The 13,267-nt window shown below is 54.5% G+C and overlaps 1 protein-coding gene and 1 long non-coding RNA gene across 4 annotated transcripts in view; one reads left to right on the top strand and one right to left on the bottom strand.

Moving 5' to 3' along the window:
• The window catches only part of LOC145527606 (uncharacterized), a 109,861-nt gene that overhangs the window by 2,755 nt on the left and 93,839 nt on the right, over positions 1 to 13,267 (top strand). The window contains exons 3-7 of the long non-coding RNA XR_014069768.1: positions 2,425 to 2,650; positions 4,888 to 5,145; positions 5,767 to 5,878; positions 10,054 to 10,279; positions 12,517 to 12,774. This is a non-coding gene — a long non-coding RNA (uncharacterized LOC145527606). The remainder of the gene's footprint in view (positions 1 to 2,424; positions 2,651 to 4,887; positions 5,146 to 5,766; positions 5,879 to 10,053; positions 10,280 to 12,516; positions 12,775 to 13,267) is intronic.
• LOC145527454 (uncharacterized) lies at positions 274 to 9,695 on the bottom strand. Of its 3 annotated transcripts, none has more exons than XM_081545504.1 (3): positions 9,519 to 9,695; positions 1,178 to 1,490; positions 274 to 926 (listed from the first exon to the last, which is right to left on the bottom strand). In XM_081545504.1, the coding sequence occupies exons 1-3, from the start codon at positions 9,651 to 9,653 to the stop codon at positions 298 to 300; spliced, it is 1,077 nt and encodes a 358-aa protein (XP_081401630.1). In that variant the 5' UTR covers positions 9,654 to 9,695; the 3' UTR covers positions 274 to 297. The 3 variants fall into 3 exon arrangements, with proteins under 3 accessions (XP_081401630.1, XP_081401628.1, XP_081401629.1); XM_081545502.1 differs by lacking the exon at positions 9,519 to 9,695 and adding an exon at positions 1,890 to 5,343; XM_081545503.1 differs by lacking the exon at positions 9,519 to 9,695 and adding an exon at positions 1,890 to 5,343 and having other exon boundaries at positions 274 to 867.

The following is a 13,267-nucleotide window of genomic DNA, read 5'->3' as shown; positions in this document are numbered from 1 at the left end:
TCCAATGGAGTCTTACAGTAGGTGGAGAGTCCGAAAAACACTCCTTCAGTCATTTCGCTGAGAGTCACTGATTGGGGACACCAAGAATATAGGAAGGAATGCAGAAAGAAAAGATGAAATTGTGTTCAGGATCGGGGGGAGGGATGAACAGGGCGTGCTTGCCTTGAATCCAGGCTTTGTTGGGGGGTGGGGCATAAAGATGGAACGGGTCTGAAACTACAAAGTGGTGATGGTAACACAGTATCACCAGAGTTACACAACAGTGTTCCCAGATTGCAACAATGATGAAACAGTTTACTAATCCCAACTTAACCAACAAAAATCCAGGAAACCATACAAAAAATAAAACATCACCAGAAAGGTGGAAACAAACCACATGCAAAGCAGTTCAGGGGAAAGGAACTCCATGTCCCCTGGGGGCAGACCGAGTTGCCGGCATCCACGGTGAGCAGACAGGGATGGAGGCTGCAGAGCCGACCGCTCCCCTGGACGTGGTGTTTCCGGTAAGGGCTCTGGGTCTCTGTCCAGAGCGGGGGCTCTTTCTCCCTGCAGGGCTGGGTGAGTCATCGTGGGCGTCTGGGTGTTGCGCGGGAGCCAGGGCAGGCTCTCCCTGCCGAGGCGGTGACTCTTCCTCTGCCTCGGGTTCTCTTGCCAAAGCCCGAGCAGGTAGAGGTGCACGTGGAGGTGGAGGTTCTCGCTGAGGGGGTGGGACATCAGTGCCTGGGGCTGGGGGTCCTGCAGGCACGGAGATCCGATCTGCCCGGTGTGCTGGCCAGTACCCAGCTGGCCTGGTGTCTCTGCGAGGGCAAGTCTCGCTTCTCCATCTGCCCTCGGTGGATCCCTGGGTCCTGCACCTGGAGCCACCACCTGTGTGGGGACAGGTCTGGGAAGTGGAGCCTGGTTCCAGTTGGAGGCCAGTGCTAGAGCTGGGGGAGAAGCAAAGTTTGCCCACAGGCCAGCCTTGGCATGTGCGTACCCCGGGACAGAAACCTTCCAAGAGGTTCCCAAAGAATACCCAGCGTCAGATGTCTTTTGGGACTGAAGTGTGCAAGATGGGGGGCGGGGGGTGTGAGGCCAGCGCTTGCTGCAGGCCCAGCAGCAGCTTTCGAGGACTCGTCCCTGTGTAGCTCAGCACCCCTCCCCACACACTCCCGTGCACCAGCCCCAGCGTCCTCACCTCTGTGCTGTGGCGTGCTGGGCTCCAGGTCCTCCTGGTGCCTCAGAGGCCGGGGTTCTCTGGACTCTGGGTCGGAGCCGGGTGTGCTGAGCTCCGTGGAAGCCTCAGACTGGGCCGCCGGCTGTATCCTGGGCGGTGTCTCGGCAGCAGGCCTTCCCCACCTCCGCGTCTCCCCCGGTGGGGCTGATGCCTCCGTGGGCACGCTGACCTGGAGCCTGCACTGGGCCTCACGGGCGGGCGGGTGGTGCTCCGACCCCTCCCTCTGGGAGCTGGATGGGGTGTCCCCGTCCTCGGCCTCATCACGTGGGAAGCTCTGCAACGACAGTGACCGTCAGCCAGCCATGCTGGGAGTTTTCCGAGCTGGGCCTGGCCAGTGGAGCCGCTGCTTCTGCCTGCTCGAACTTCTCTTCCCAGAAGGGTCAGAGACGTGTGTCTGCTCAGATCCCCACCCGGGAGGAAAGAGACCCATCTGAGGGTGTGAGGTCAGCCTGGCCGGTCGGCGCTGCCCACACTCTCCCCATCCCGCCCAGCCTGCTCTCCCCTGGGGTGTGGGCACAACTTGTCCACAGGCTTCTGACCCCACATCCGCCTGGGCTTCCTTGAGGGAGACACAGCCCGAGAAACCCGCATCCCCACACACAGGCAAAGGACCCGGTGTTTCCGGGTGGCATGGGAGAGGTGGCCTGGCCCGGCCTGGGGCTCCCCGTGTTACCTTTCTGTTTCTCCGGGCAAAGGGCCAGAGGCCTCTCGGGGGTGTCCTGAGCCAACGTCGACAGGGTGCCCACGCACACTGCCTGTGAGCTCTCCTGAGGCCCCGGCCTCTGGGCAGGGGCAAACAGCAGAACATCTTGGCAGCAAGTGATCTGGCTGGGGGCTCCTCTCCGCTCTGGAGGCCTGGATACCCGGATTGCGGGTTCTGTTGGGTTCTGTTGCCGGCAGGTGACATCATTTCCTGGGGTTCGTGCTGAGGTCCCTTCCTCAAAACTTCCCAAGGGAATCTCTGAGTTTCTGACTGCTCGACCACCCCCCTTAGGCCATGTGCAGGCACAATGACACCCACACGGCCCAGCCCACAGCCCTGGGGAGGCCTGGGTTCAGCCAGGGCCTGAGCTCCGAGGACCATGCTGCTCTCAGACCAGGCTCCTTCTTCTCATAAGTGGTGTGGCCCTGGACAAGCATATGCCCCTCAGGGTTGCCCCAGTCTCTCCATCTGCAGAGTGGGGGTCATTCTCCCATCTGCTTCCTAGGTCTGTCGGCCTACGAGCAGCTCCATGCCTTTCCACCTGGGGCCGATATCACGTGGAGCTCGTGCGCTGAGACTTCAGAAAGAAAGATTCCATCCAGGGCTGACACAGCACAGAATGGGGCAGAACGAGGCCTGGATGCGCCGTGGAACCCAGGAAAAGGCACTCCCCCTCCTGACTGTTTTGAGACCCCGCATCCAAGTTGGAGGACCGAAAGGAAGACTCGAAGGTCTCCCTCTCTTATAGAAAAGAGTAGCCAACTTTCTGGTCCTCTGTTTCCATTGAGATTCTGTTCAAGGGTCCCAGCTCGGCTTCTGCGGGTGGCTGAGCTTCTAATGGCTCCCTGCGTTCTTGTCTTTTCCTCTCCAAACCTTCCGTCCTTTTCCCCCTTCTGGGGTGGAAGGGCGCTGTCATTGCTTCTACCTTCGAGACAGATTGAGGAATAGTCTGGACCATCGACTCCTTTCCTCTCTTTGGTTCCGTGTCTCTCTCTGGCTGTGTCCCTCTCTTTTCCTTTCTCAATTCCGTCTGTGTCTTCCTCTTTCTCTCTCGTGTGTGGATGGATGGATGGATGCTAGGGATGCACATGTATATGATTAGATGAGGGTTATGTTTTAGGGATAGGTTAGAGGGAGAGAAAGGCTTTAGGTCAGAGTTGGTCATGGGGGAAGGGTCAAGGGTGGTGGTGGTGTTTCTTGGAATCTGAGTGCTGTGCATTCTTCGTCTCTTTCCATATGAACCCCTTCTCAGATACACCACTTGCAAGGAGTCTCTCGTGTTCCGTTTCCTATCTTTTGCATTTGTGAATGCTTAGCCTCTCTGTTGTGAATAGGTTCCATTGGATGGAAACCCAGTGGTGTACTTCGTTTACCTCTTTCCCTTACTTGAAGAGACCCATTTCGACCTCCGCCCAGCAAATGGCAAGGAGACTCTGATGTTAAGGAGCCTTTGACCTACGCTTCTTTCTAGCTATCTCATGACATCAGTCTTTAGGGTGAGGTTTTTCCCCGATATTGAGGTGGTATGAGATCAAACCCAATAGCGTTCTTCAGATGTAGCTGTCTGGTTTTCCCATGGACATTGATTGAAGAGGCTTTCTTGTTCCCATTTGGATATTCTCACCGTCTGTGTCAGAGATGAGTTGACCATGGATGCTGGGGTTTGTTTCTGGACCCTCAACTTTATTCCATCGATCTGGATCTGTGTGTGTTGTTGTATTCCCAATAGCATACTGTCCTGCTGCTGCTGCTGCGGCTAAGTCACTTCAGTCGTGTCTGACTCTGCAAGACCCCATGGCCTGTAGCCTACCAGGCTCCTCCGTCCAGGACATTTTCCAGGCAAGAGTACTGGAGTGGGTCGCCATTGCCTTCTCCGATACTCTCCTGAGGATCCTAGTTTGGTCGTCTAATTTCCTTTCACACAACCTTGGATGTCCGTATCGGGGCTTTTTCGTCGGATTGTATTGACAATGTAGGCTCTTTTCTGTTTCCGTACCCCTTTTGCAATTCTTTGTTCGGTGCGAAAATGCATTGGCATTTTGGGAGGAATAGCATGGAAGCTGTGGATTCCCATGTGGGGCTGTGACATGATTTTCCCAGTAGGAATTCTTTCAAGCCCTGAGCACAGCTTCTCTTTCCAGTGATTGGTGTGGGCTTGATCTTCCTCCTTCCATCTCTCGCCGTTTTGTGAGAACAGGTCCATCCTTCCCTTCTGGGGTAGATGGACTCGTGGATATCACTTCAGTGAATGGCATTGTCAGTGGGGGTGATAATTCCCTTCTCATTGGAAGACTTTGCTGTGAGTATTAGAAATGCAAGTGACTTCTCTTCCCCTTCCTCCCTGTCCATGTCTCAGAGCCACCGGGAAACAGAGGCCTCATCCACGGTCACACAGGCCTGAGGGGGTGCAACTAGACTGTTGTTTCTTCAGGCCCTCAGTGCTGGACATCATCCGGGATACTCTGTGTGTGTCTTCCTCCGTCTGGTGTCCCTTCAGACCTTTCCCTAGTTTTCACAGGCTTGTTGTGTTGGCGTTCTTTGTCTGTTTGGAGACACATCCTTGATAAGCTTTGTGTTTCCACTCATTCGTCTCGCGATGTATGACCTGTCTTTTGCTTTTGTAATGAGGTCTTTCCCACAGTAGATATCTTTGATTTTGCAAAGTCCACTGTATTCTCTGGGTTTTTTTTGTGGACTGCCTTTTAGTTTTGTGTGTGAAGACTCAAAGCACGTGTCCGGTTTCTGCTCATTGTTCTTCTAGATTTGTGACAAGTTTTCATGGAAAGTTTGTCTAGGGATAACTGGAAGTGAACTCGGTGTAAGGTGTCAAGTCTCCATCTCCATTCATGTCATCCCCTGCAGTTTCCAATTCCCTGTTCCTGAGTGGTTTTGGAGATCTTGTGGGAAGGTTGGTTGCATTGGAGTTTGCATTTCCACCTTGATTCGATTCACACTGTTCTGCCCTCAGGGACACTGTCAAGGGGGAGTGAGGAGCAGCCTGCACTTCCAGCAGTGACCACACGGTGGGGCGAGTGCTGCTCTCCCCTCTGGGAGCCCCAGGCCACAGGCATCCCAGTGAGGAGCCAGCTCTGTGCTCAGCTGAAAGGAGTTAGTCTCTCAGGAGCCTCGGAGCCCTTGCCTTTGGATCACCCAGGGTGGGCATTTACTGGGACAGAAAAAATTGCCCTGAATTCCATGGACGGAAGAGCCTGGCTGTGTAGAGTTGGTGAGTTGCCGTGAATCAGACACAACTGAGGACACAAAAATTCAATAGATTAAAACACATTTTGGGGGTGGGGGGGAGTGAAAGTGGGTGATGTGGGTTTTTTTGTCTTATATAATAGCCAAGGGAAATCTAGTTTAAACCTAAATTCACATAGATGGGAAAGGTATAGCTCTCCGTCACCCTATTTAAAAAAAAAAAAAAAAACTACTAAACTTTTCTGAAAGTTTATTTAGTAGCTTCCTTGAGCAGTTTATTGTGGAGCATTTTTTTTTTCTGTGACATTGGCCTCATTAAAAATTATGGTTTGCCTTTAGTGGATAATTTTGTTCATTGGTTTCTTAGAGAACCTTGGTAATCTTTGAGTTTCCTGGGGAGTATGGTCACATGACCTGGCCCTGGCCAATCGGTGCGTTCCACCTCCCTGGCCACTGTGATTGGCTCCGGGCTGGGGCAGTGCCCAATCGGGGCCCAGGGCCGGGCCTCACGTTGGAAGCCAGGGGAAGACGAGCTCTCGTCCTGCTGGGGTAGGGGAAGGGGTGGGGCCGGGGGAGGTCAGGCTCCAGCAGTGGGAGGGGCTTGAGGTCCGCCTGCGGCAGTTGGTGACGTTCCTGCTCCCCTCAGGGCAGAGCCGCCGGCCTGAGAATGAGGGCGCTGCTGAGCCCAGGGGCTGGGATGGCCCGTTGCTGCTGTGGTCCCAGAGCTCCACCCGAGACCTGAGGGAAGCCGTCTGCCCGTGAGTCCTCTCCCGCTTGTCTGTCAGCTTGTTTGAAGCATGCTGGGTTTTCTGCCCGGCTGGCTAAGGCGAGTCCCTGGAAATGCAAGGGTGTGGGTTTTGGCAGACTTCAGGGAAGACATGCCAGATGAGCCTGGGAGACTCCAGCTTAAGCTGGATTCAGGAGATATCTCTTCGGGCCAGCTAGTAATTGTAGGATAAGCCTAATGAGTCTTCACAGGATGAAGAGAGTAACGTGCCAAGGTAGCAATCGATGTCCTCATTCGAGAGGATGAAGCTGGTGCTCAGAGAAGGGGGGAACTTGGCCACAGCAAGGAGGTGTGCACCCAGACAGAACCCCCCAGATCCGGCCATTGGAGCTCAGGGAGGCCACTGGTGTGGCTTGTCCCTGTGGCAGGGCCCGAGGCAGGCAGCCCACCCTGATTCCTGCGGGGGCCTGACTTGGGAAGTGCCATCTGGTAGCTTTGAGACTCACCAAACCAAATTGCACTGGAGAGAGGAGGGACACCTTCCTTCATCCACCCCCCACCCCCGCCGGATTCCCACATACCCTGACCCCTTTCTCTCGATTTCGGAGCCATTTCCAGAGTCCCGCTCATATGACCTCATTTGAAGTGCACTGTGGACGGGCTGCCATCTGCAGCTGCTACCACAGCAGCCAAGGGCTTTAGCTCCCGACTACCTCCCTTCCTTTGGAACTTGGGGGCCCTCTACTCCCCACTTGCACACCACAGACCTTTGCTGAGGATTGTGGGGACCCTCACTCAGTTTGCAGCACGTTGTAGCCATCCCTGTCCTCCCTTGAAACTCAGCTTGTGAGCTCCTTTGGAGCAGCGTGGCCCACCTGGCTGCAACGGAAGAGACACAGCTGACAGTGAAACAACAGCTTAGATCTGAGAGCCGGAAAGCTCTGTCAAAAGGGACCTCCCTCTTCACACCGTAGAGGCTGTAGGAGCCGCCAGGCTTTCGGAACCAGTGCTGGGGCCAAAATGACTCCACAGCTGTTTTCCTTCCTGGGGAGGGTTCTGGCTCGAGCGGGAATGGCTCAAGTCTCCTAAGGTTCTGAAAGCCCACTGTGTGCAGATTCACGGTACACAGAGAGGAAAAGGTGGAGTCCTAGCCTGGAGGTGGTCACAGCTCACGGATGAGCCAGGCAGGCAGGCAGGCAGGGCATGAGAACACCTGAGCTGCCTTCATGAGTGAATGGTGTGGGGGCAGAGGAAGAGAAGCCGGTCTGCTCCCTCGTGTGGTGCCCAGGGCAGGTTGTCCCCAGAGGAAACCCTTACGACGGTGAGGACTATCACTGCTGTTTCCCAAGGGGTTCCGTCGGTGCGTGTCTTCCCCGGAGCGGTCAGGCCGTCTCTCAAGTACACTGGCCATGGGCATTGCCTCTCCTTGGAACTTCCCATGTGTTTCTCTTTTTTATGGAACAGTGATTTTCTAGAGTGGTTCTGGGCCACAAGGATGTTGGGTCATTTTCTAGCCTTCTGTCATGAAGAACGCTTTCCTGGGCATGGGGGTGGTTTGTTGTTCCAGCTCCCTTTCTTGGCTTCTTTTGGGAGCTGGTGCAACAAGAGGAGCTCAGCCTCTGCCTTCTGGCTGAGATGTCACCCTTCAAACAGCAATGCCTGCCTGGAGATAATGATGGCAGTTGCCAAAAGGGCTTCGTTTGGCACATGGTATCTTGAAAGGACGTACACCGTCCTTTCAGCTATCAAAGGCTAGTTCAAATGACATAAAAATGAGAACTCTCCAATGGAGTCTTACAGTAGGTGGAGAGTCCGAAAAACACTCCTTCAGTCATTTCGCTGAGAGTCACTGATTGGGGACACCAAGAATATAGGAAGGAATGCAGAAAGAAAAGATGAAATTGTGTTCAGGATCGGGGGGAGGGATGAACAGGGCGTGCTTGCCTTGAATCCAGGCTTTGTTGGGGGGTGGGGCATAAAGATGGAACGGGTCTGAAACTACAAAGTGGTGATGGTAACACAGTATCACCAGAGTTACACAACAGTGTTCCCAGATTGCAACAATGATGAAACAGTTTACTAATCCCAACTTAACCAACAAAAATCCAGGAAACCATACAAAAAATAAAACATCACCAGAAAGGTGGAAACAAACCACATGCAAAGCAGTTCAGGGGAAAGGAACTCCATGTCCCCTGGGGGCAGACCGAGTTGCCGGCATCCACGGTGAGCAGACAGGGATGGAGGCTGCAGAGCCGACCGCTCCCCTGGACGTGGTGTTTCCGGTAAGGGCTCTGGGTCTCTGTCCAGAGCGGGGGCTCTTTCTCCCTGCAGGGCTGGGTGAGTAATCGTGGGCGTCTGGGTGTTGCGCGGGAGCCAGGGCAGGCTCTCCCTGCCGAGGCGGTGACTCTTCCTCTGCCTCGGGTTCTCTTGCCAAAGCCCGAGCAGGTAGAGGTGCACGTGGAGGTGGAGGTTCTCGCTGAGGGGGTGGGACATCAGAGCCTGGGGCTGGGGGTCCTGCAGGCACGGAGATCCGATCTGCCCGGTGTGCTGGCCAGTACCCAGCTGGCCTGGTGTCTCTGCGAGGGCAAGTCTCGCTTCTCCATCTGCCCTCGGTGGATCCCTGGGTCCTGCACCTGGAGCCACCACCTGTGTGGGGACAGGTCTGGGAAGTGGAGCCTGGTTCCAGTTGGAGGCCAGTGCTAGAGCTGGGGGAGAAGCAAAGTTTGCCCACAGGCCAGCCTTGGCATGTGCGTACCCCGGGACAGAAACCTTCCAAGAGGTTCCCAAAGAATACCCAGCGTCAGATGTCTTTTGGGACTGAAGTGTGCAAGATGGGGGGCGGGGGGTGTGAGGCCAGCGCTTGCTGCAGGCCCAGCAGCAGCTTTCGAGGACTCGTCCCTGTGTAGCTCAGCACCCCTCCCCACACACTCCCGTGCACCAGCCCCAGCGTCCTCACCTCTGTGCTGTGGCGTGCTGGGCTCCAGGTCCTCCTGGTGCCTCAGAGGCCGGGGTTCTCTGGACTCTGGGTCGGAGCCGGGTGTGCTGAGCTCCGTGGAAGCCTCAGACTGGGCCGCCGGCTGTATCCTGGGCGGTGTCTCGGCAGCAGGCCTTCCCCACCTCCGCGTCTCCCCCGGTGGGGCTGATGCCTCCGTGGGCACGCTGACCTGGAGCCTGCACTGGGCCTCACGGGCGGGCGGGTGGTGCTCCGACCCCTCCCTCTGGGAGCTGGATGGGGTGTCCCCGTCCTCGGCCTCATCACGTGGGAAGCTCTGCAACGACAGTGACCGTCAGCCAGCCATGCTGGGAGTTTTCCGAGCTGGGCCTGGCCAGTGGAGCCGCTGCTTCTGCCTGCTCGAACTTCTCTTCCCAGAAGGGTCAGAGACGTGTGTCTGCTCAGATCCCCACCCGGGAGGAAAGAGACCCATCTGAGGGTGTGAGGTCAGCCTGGCCGGTCGGCGCTGCCCACACTCTCCCCATCCCGCCCAGCCTGCTCTCCCCTGGGGTGTGGGCACAACTTGTCCACAGGCTTCTGACCCCACATCCGCCTGGGCTTCCTTGAGGGAGACACAGCCCGAGAAACCCGCATCCCCACACACAGGCAAAGGACCCGGTGTTTCCGGGTGGCATGGGAGAGGTGGCCTGGCCCGGCCTGGGGCTCCCCGTGTTACCTTTCTGTTTCTCCGGGCAAAGGGCCAGAGGCCTCTCGGGGGTGTCCTGAGCCAACGTCGACAGGGTGCCCACGCACACTGCCTGTGAGCTCTCCTGAGGCCCCGGCCTCTGGGCAGGGGCAAACAGCAGAACATCTTGGCAGCAAGTGATCCGGCTGGGGGCTCCTCTCCGCTCTGGAGGCCTGGATACCCGGATTGCGGGTTCTGTTGGGTTCTGTTGCCGGCAGGTGACATCATTTCCTGGGGTTCGTGCTGAGGTCCCTTCCTCAAAACTTCCCAAGGGAATCTCTGGGTTTCTGACTGCTCGACCACCCCCCTTAGGCCATGTGCAGGCACAATGACACCCACACGGCCCAGCCCACAGCCCTGGGGAGGCCTGGGTTCAGCCAGGGCCTGAGCTCCGAGGACCATGCTGCTCTCAGACCAGGCTCCTTCTTCTCATAAGTGGTGTGGCCCTGGACAAGCATATGCCCCTCAGGGTTGCCCCAGTCTCTCCATCTGCAGAGTGGGGGTCATTCTCCCATCTGCTTCCTAGGTCTGTCGGCCTACGAGCAGCTCCATGCCTTTCCACCTGGGGCCGATATCACGTGGAGCTCGTGCGCTGAGACTTCAGAAAGAAAGATTCCATCCAGGGCTGACACAGCACAGAATGGGGCAGAACGAGGCCTGGATGCGCCGTGGAACCCAGGAAAAGGCACTCCCCCTCCTGACTGTTTTGAGACCCCGCATCCAAGTTGGAGGACCGAAAGGAAGACTCGAAGGTCTCCCTCTCTTATAGAAAAGAGTAGCCAACTTTCTGGTCCTCTGTTTCCATTGAGATTCTGTTCAAGGGTCCCAGCTCGGCTTCTGCGGGTGGCTGAGCTTCTAATGGCTCCCTGCGTTCTTGTCTTTTCCTCTCCAAACCTTCCGTCCTTTTCCCCCTTCTGGGGTGGAAGGGCGCTGTCATTGCTTCTACCTTCGAGACAGATTGAGGAATAGTCTGGACCATCGACTCCTTTCCTCTCTTTGGTTCCGTGTCTCTCTCTGGCTGTGTCCCTCTCTTTTCCTTTCTCAATTCCGTCTGTGTCTTCCTCTTTCTCTCTCGTGTGTGGATGGATGGATGGATGCTAGGGATGCACATGTATATGATTAGATGAGGGTTATGTTTTAGGGATAGGTTAGAGGGAGAGAAAGGCTTTAGGTCAGAGTTGGTCATGGGGGAAGGGTCAAGGGTGGTGGTGGTGTTTCTTGGAATCTGAGTGCTGTGCATTCTTCGTCTCTTTCCATATGAACCCCTTCTCAGATACACCACTTGCAAGGAGTCTCTCGTGTTCCGTTTCCTATCTTTTGCATTTGTGAATGCTTAGCCTCTCTGTTGTGAATAGGTTCCATTGGATGGAAACCCAGTGGTGTACTTCGTTTACCTCTTTCCCTTACTTGAAGAGACCCATTTCGACCTCCGCCCAGCAAATGGCAAGGAGACTCTGATGTTAAGGAGCCTTTGACCTACGCTTCTTTCTAGCTATCTCATGACATCAGTCTTTAGGGTGAGGTTTTTCCCCGATATTGAGGTGGTATGAGATCAAACCCAATAGCGTTCTTCAGATGTAGCTGTCTGGTTTTCCCATGGACATTGATTGAAGAGGCTTTCTTGTTCCCATTTGGATATTCTCACCGTCTGTGTCAGAGATGAGTTGACCATGGATGCTGGGGTTTGTTTCTGGACCCTCAACTTTATTCCATCGATCTGGATCTGTGTGTGTTGTTGTATTCCCAATAGCATACTGTCCTGCTGCTGCTGCTGCGGCTAAGTCACTTCAGTCGTGTCTGACTCTGCAAGACCCCATGGCCTGTAGCCTACCAGGCTCCTCCGTCCAGGACATTTTCCAGGCAAGAGTACTGGAGTGGGTCGCCATTGCCTTCTCCGATACTCTCCTGAGGATCCTAGTTTGGTCGTCTAATTTCCTTTCACACAACCTTGGATGTCCGTATCGGGGCTTTTTCGTCGGATTGTATTGACAATGTAGGCTCTTTTCTGTTTCCGTACCCCTTTTGCAATTCTTTGTTCGGTGCGAAAATGCATTGGCATTTTGGGAGGAATAGCATGGAAGCTGTGGATTGCCATGTGGGGCTGTGACATGATTTTCCCAGTAGGAATTCTTTCAAGCCCTGAGCACAGCTTCTCTTTCCAGTGATTGGTGTGGGCTTGATCTTCCTCCTTCCATCTCTCGCCGTTTTGTGAGAACAGGTCCATCCTTCCCTTCTGGGGTAGATGGACTCGTGGATATCACTTCAGTGAATGGCATTGTCAGTGGGGGTGATAATTCCCTTCTCATTGGAAGACTTTGCTGTGAGTATTAGAAATGCAAGTGACTTCTCTTCCCCTTCCTCCCTGTCCATGTCTCAGAGCCACCGGGAAACAGAGGCCTCATCCACGGTCACACAGGCCTGAGGGGGTGCAACTAGACTGTTGTTTCTTCAGGCCCTCAGTGCTGGACATCATCCGGGATACTCTGTGTGTGTCTTCCTCCGTCTGGTGTCCCTTCAGACCTTTCCCTAGTTTTCACAGGCTTGTTGTGTTGGCGTTCTTTGTCTGTTTGGAGACACATCCTTGATAAGCTTTGTGTTTCCACTCATTCGTCTCACGATGTATGGCCTGTCTTTTGCTTTTGTAATGAGGTCTTTCCCACAGTAGATATCTTTGATTTTGCAAAGTCCACTGTATTCTCTGGGTTTTTTTTGTGGACTGCCTTTTAGTTTTGTGTGTGAAGACTCAAAGCACGTGTCCGGTTTCTGCTCATTGTTCTTCTAGATTTGTGACAAGTTTTCATGGAAAGTTTGTCTAGGGATAACTGGAAGTGAACTCGGTGTAAGGTGTCAAGTCTCCATCTCCATTCATGTCATCCCCTGCAGTTTCCAATTCCCTGTTCCTGAGTGGTTTTGGAGATCTTGTGGGAAGGTTGGTTGCATTGGAGTTTGCATTTCCACCTTGATTCGATTCACACTGTTCTGCCCTCAGGGACACTGTCAAGGGGGAGTGAGGAGCAGCCTGCACTTCCAGCAGTGACCACACGGTGGGGCGAGTGCTGCTCTCCCCTCTGGGAGCCCCAGGCCACAGGCATCCCAGTGAGGAGCCAGCTCTGTGCTCAGCTGAAAGGAGTTAGTCTCTCAGGAGCCTCGGAGCCCTTGCCTTTGGATCACCCAGGGTGGGCATTTACTGGGACAGAAAAAATTGCCCTGAATTCCATGGACGGAAGAGCCTGGCTGTGTAGAGTTGGTGAGTTGCCGTGAATCAGACACAACTGAGGACACAAAAATTCAATAGATTAAAACACATTTTGGGGGTGGGGGGGAGTGAAAGTGGGTGATGTGGGTTTTTTTGTCTTATATAATAGCCAAGGGAAATCTAGTTTAAACCTAAATTCACATAGATGGGAAAGGTATAGCTCTCCGTCACCCTATTTAAAAAAAAAAAAAAAACTACTAAACTTTTCTGAAAGTTTATTTAGTAGCTTCCTTGAGCAGTTTATTGTGGAGCATTTTTTTTTTCTGTGACATTGGCCTCATTAAAAATTATGGTTTGCCTTTAGTGGATAATTTTGTTCATTGGTTTCTTAGAGAACCTTGGTAATCTTTGAGTTTCCTGGGGAGTATGGTCACATGACCTGGCCCTGGCCAATCGGTGCGTTCCACCTCCCTGGTCACTGTGATTGGCTCCGGGCTGGGGCAGTGCCCAATCGGGGCCCAGGGCCGGGCCTCACGTTGGAAGC

This window comes from Giraffa tippelskirchi, chromosome 11, assembly GCF_054371585.1.
Source record: "Giraffa tippelskirchi isolate mGirTip1 chromosome 11, T2T-mGirTip1v1.2.pri, whole genome shotgun sequence".
Lineage (NCBI taxonomy): Eukaryota > Metazoa > Chordata > Mammalia > Artiodactyla > Giraffidae > Giraffa > Giraffa tippelskirchi.
The sequence above is the reverse complement of the archived record's forward strand: the minus strand, read 5'-3'. Positions and strand labels throughout refer to the sequence as shown.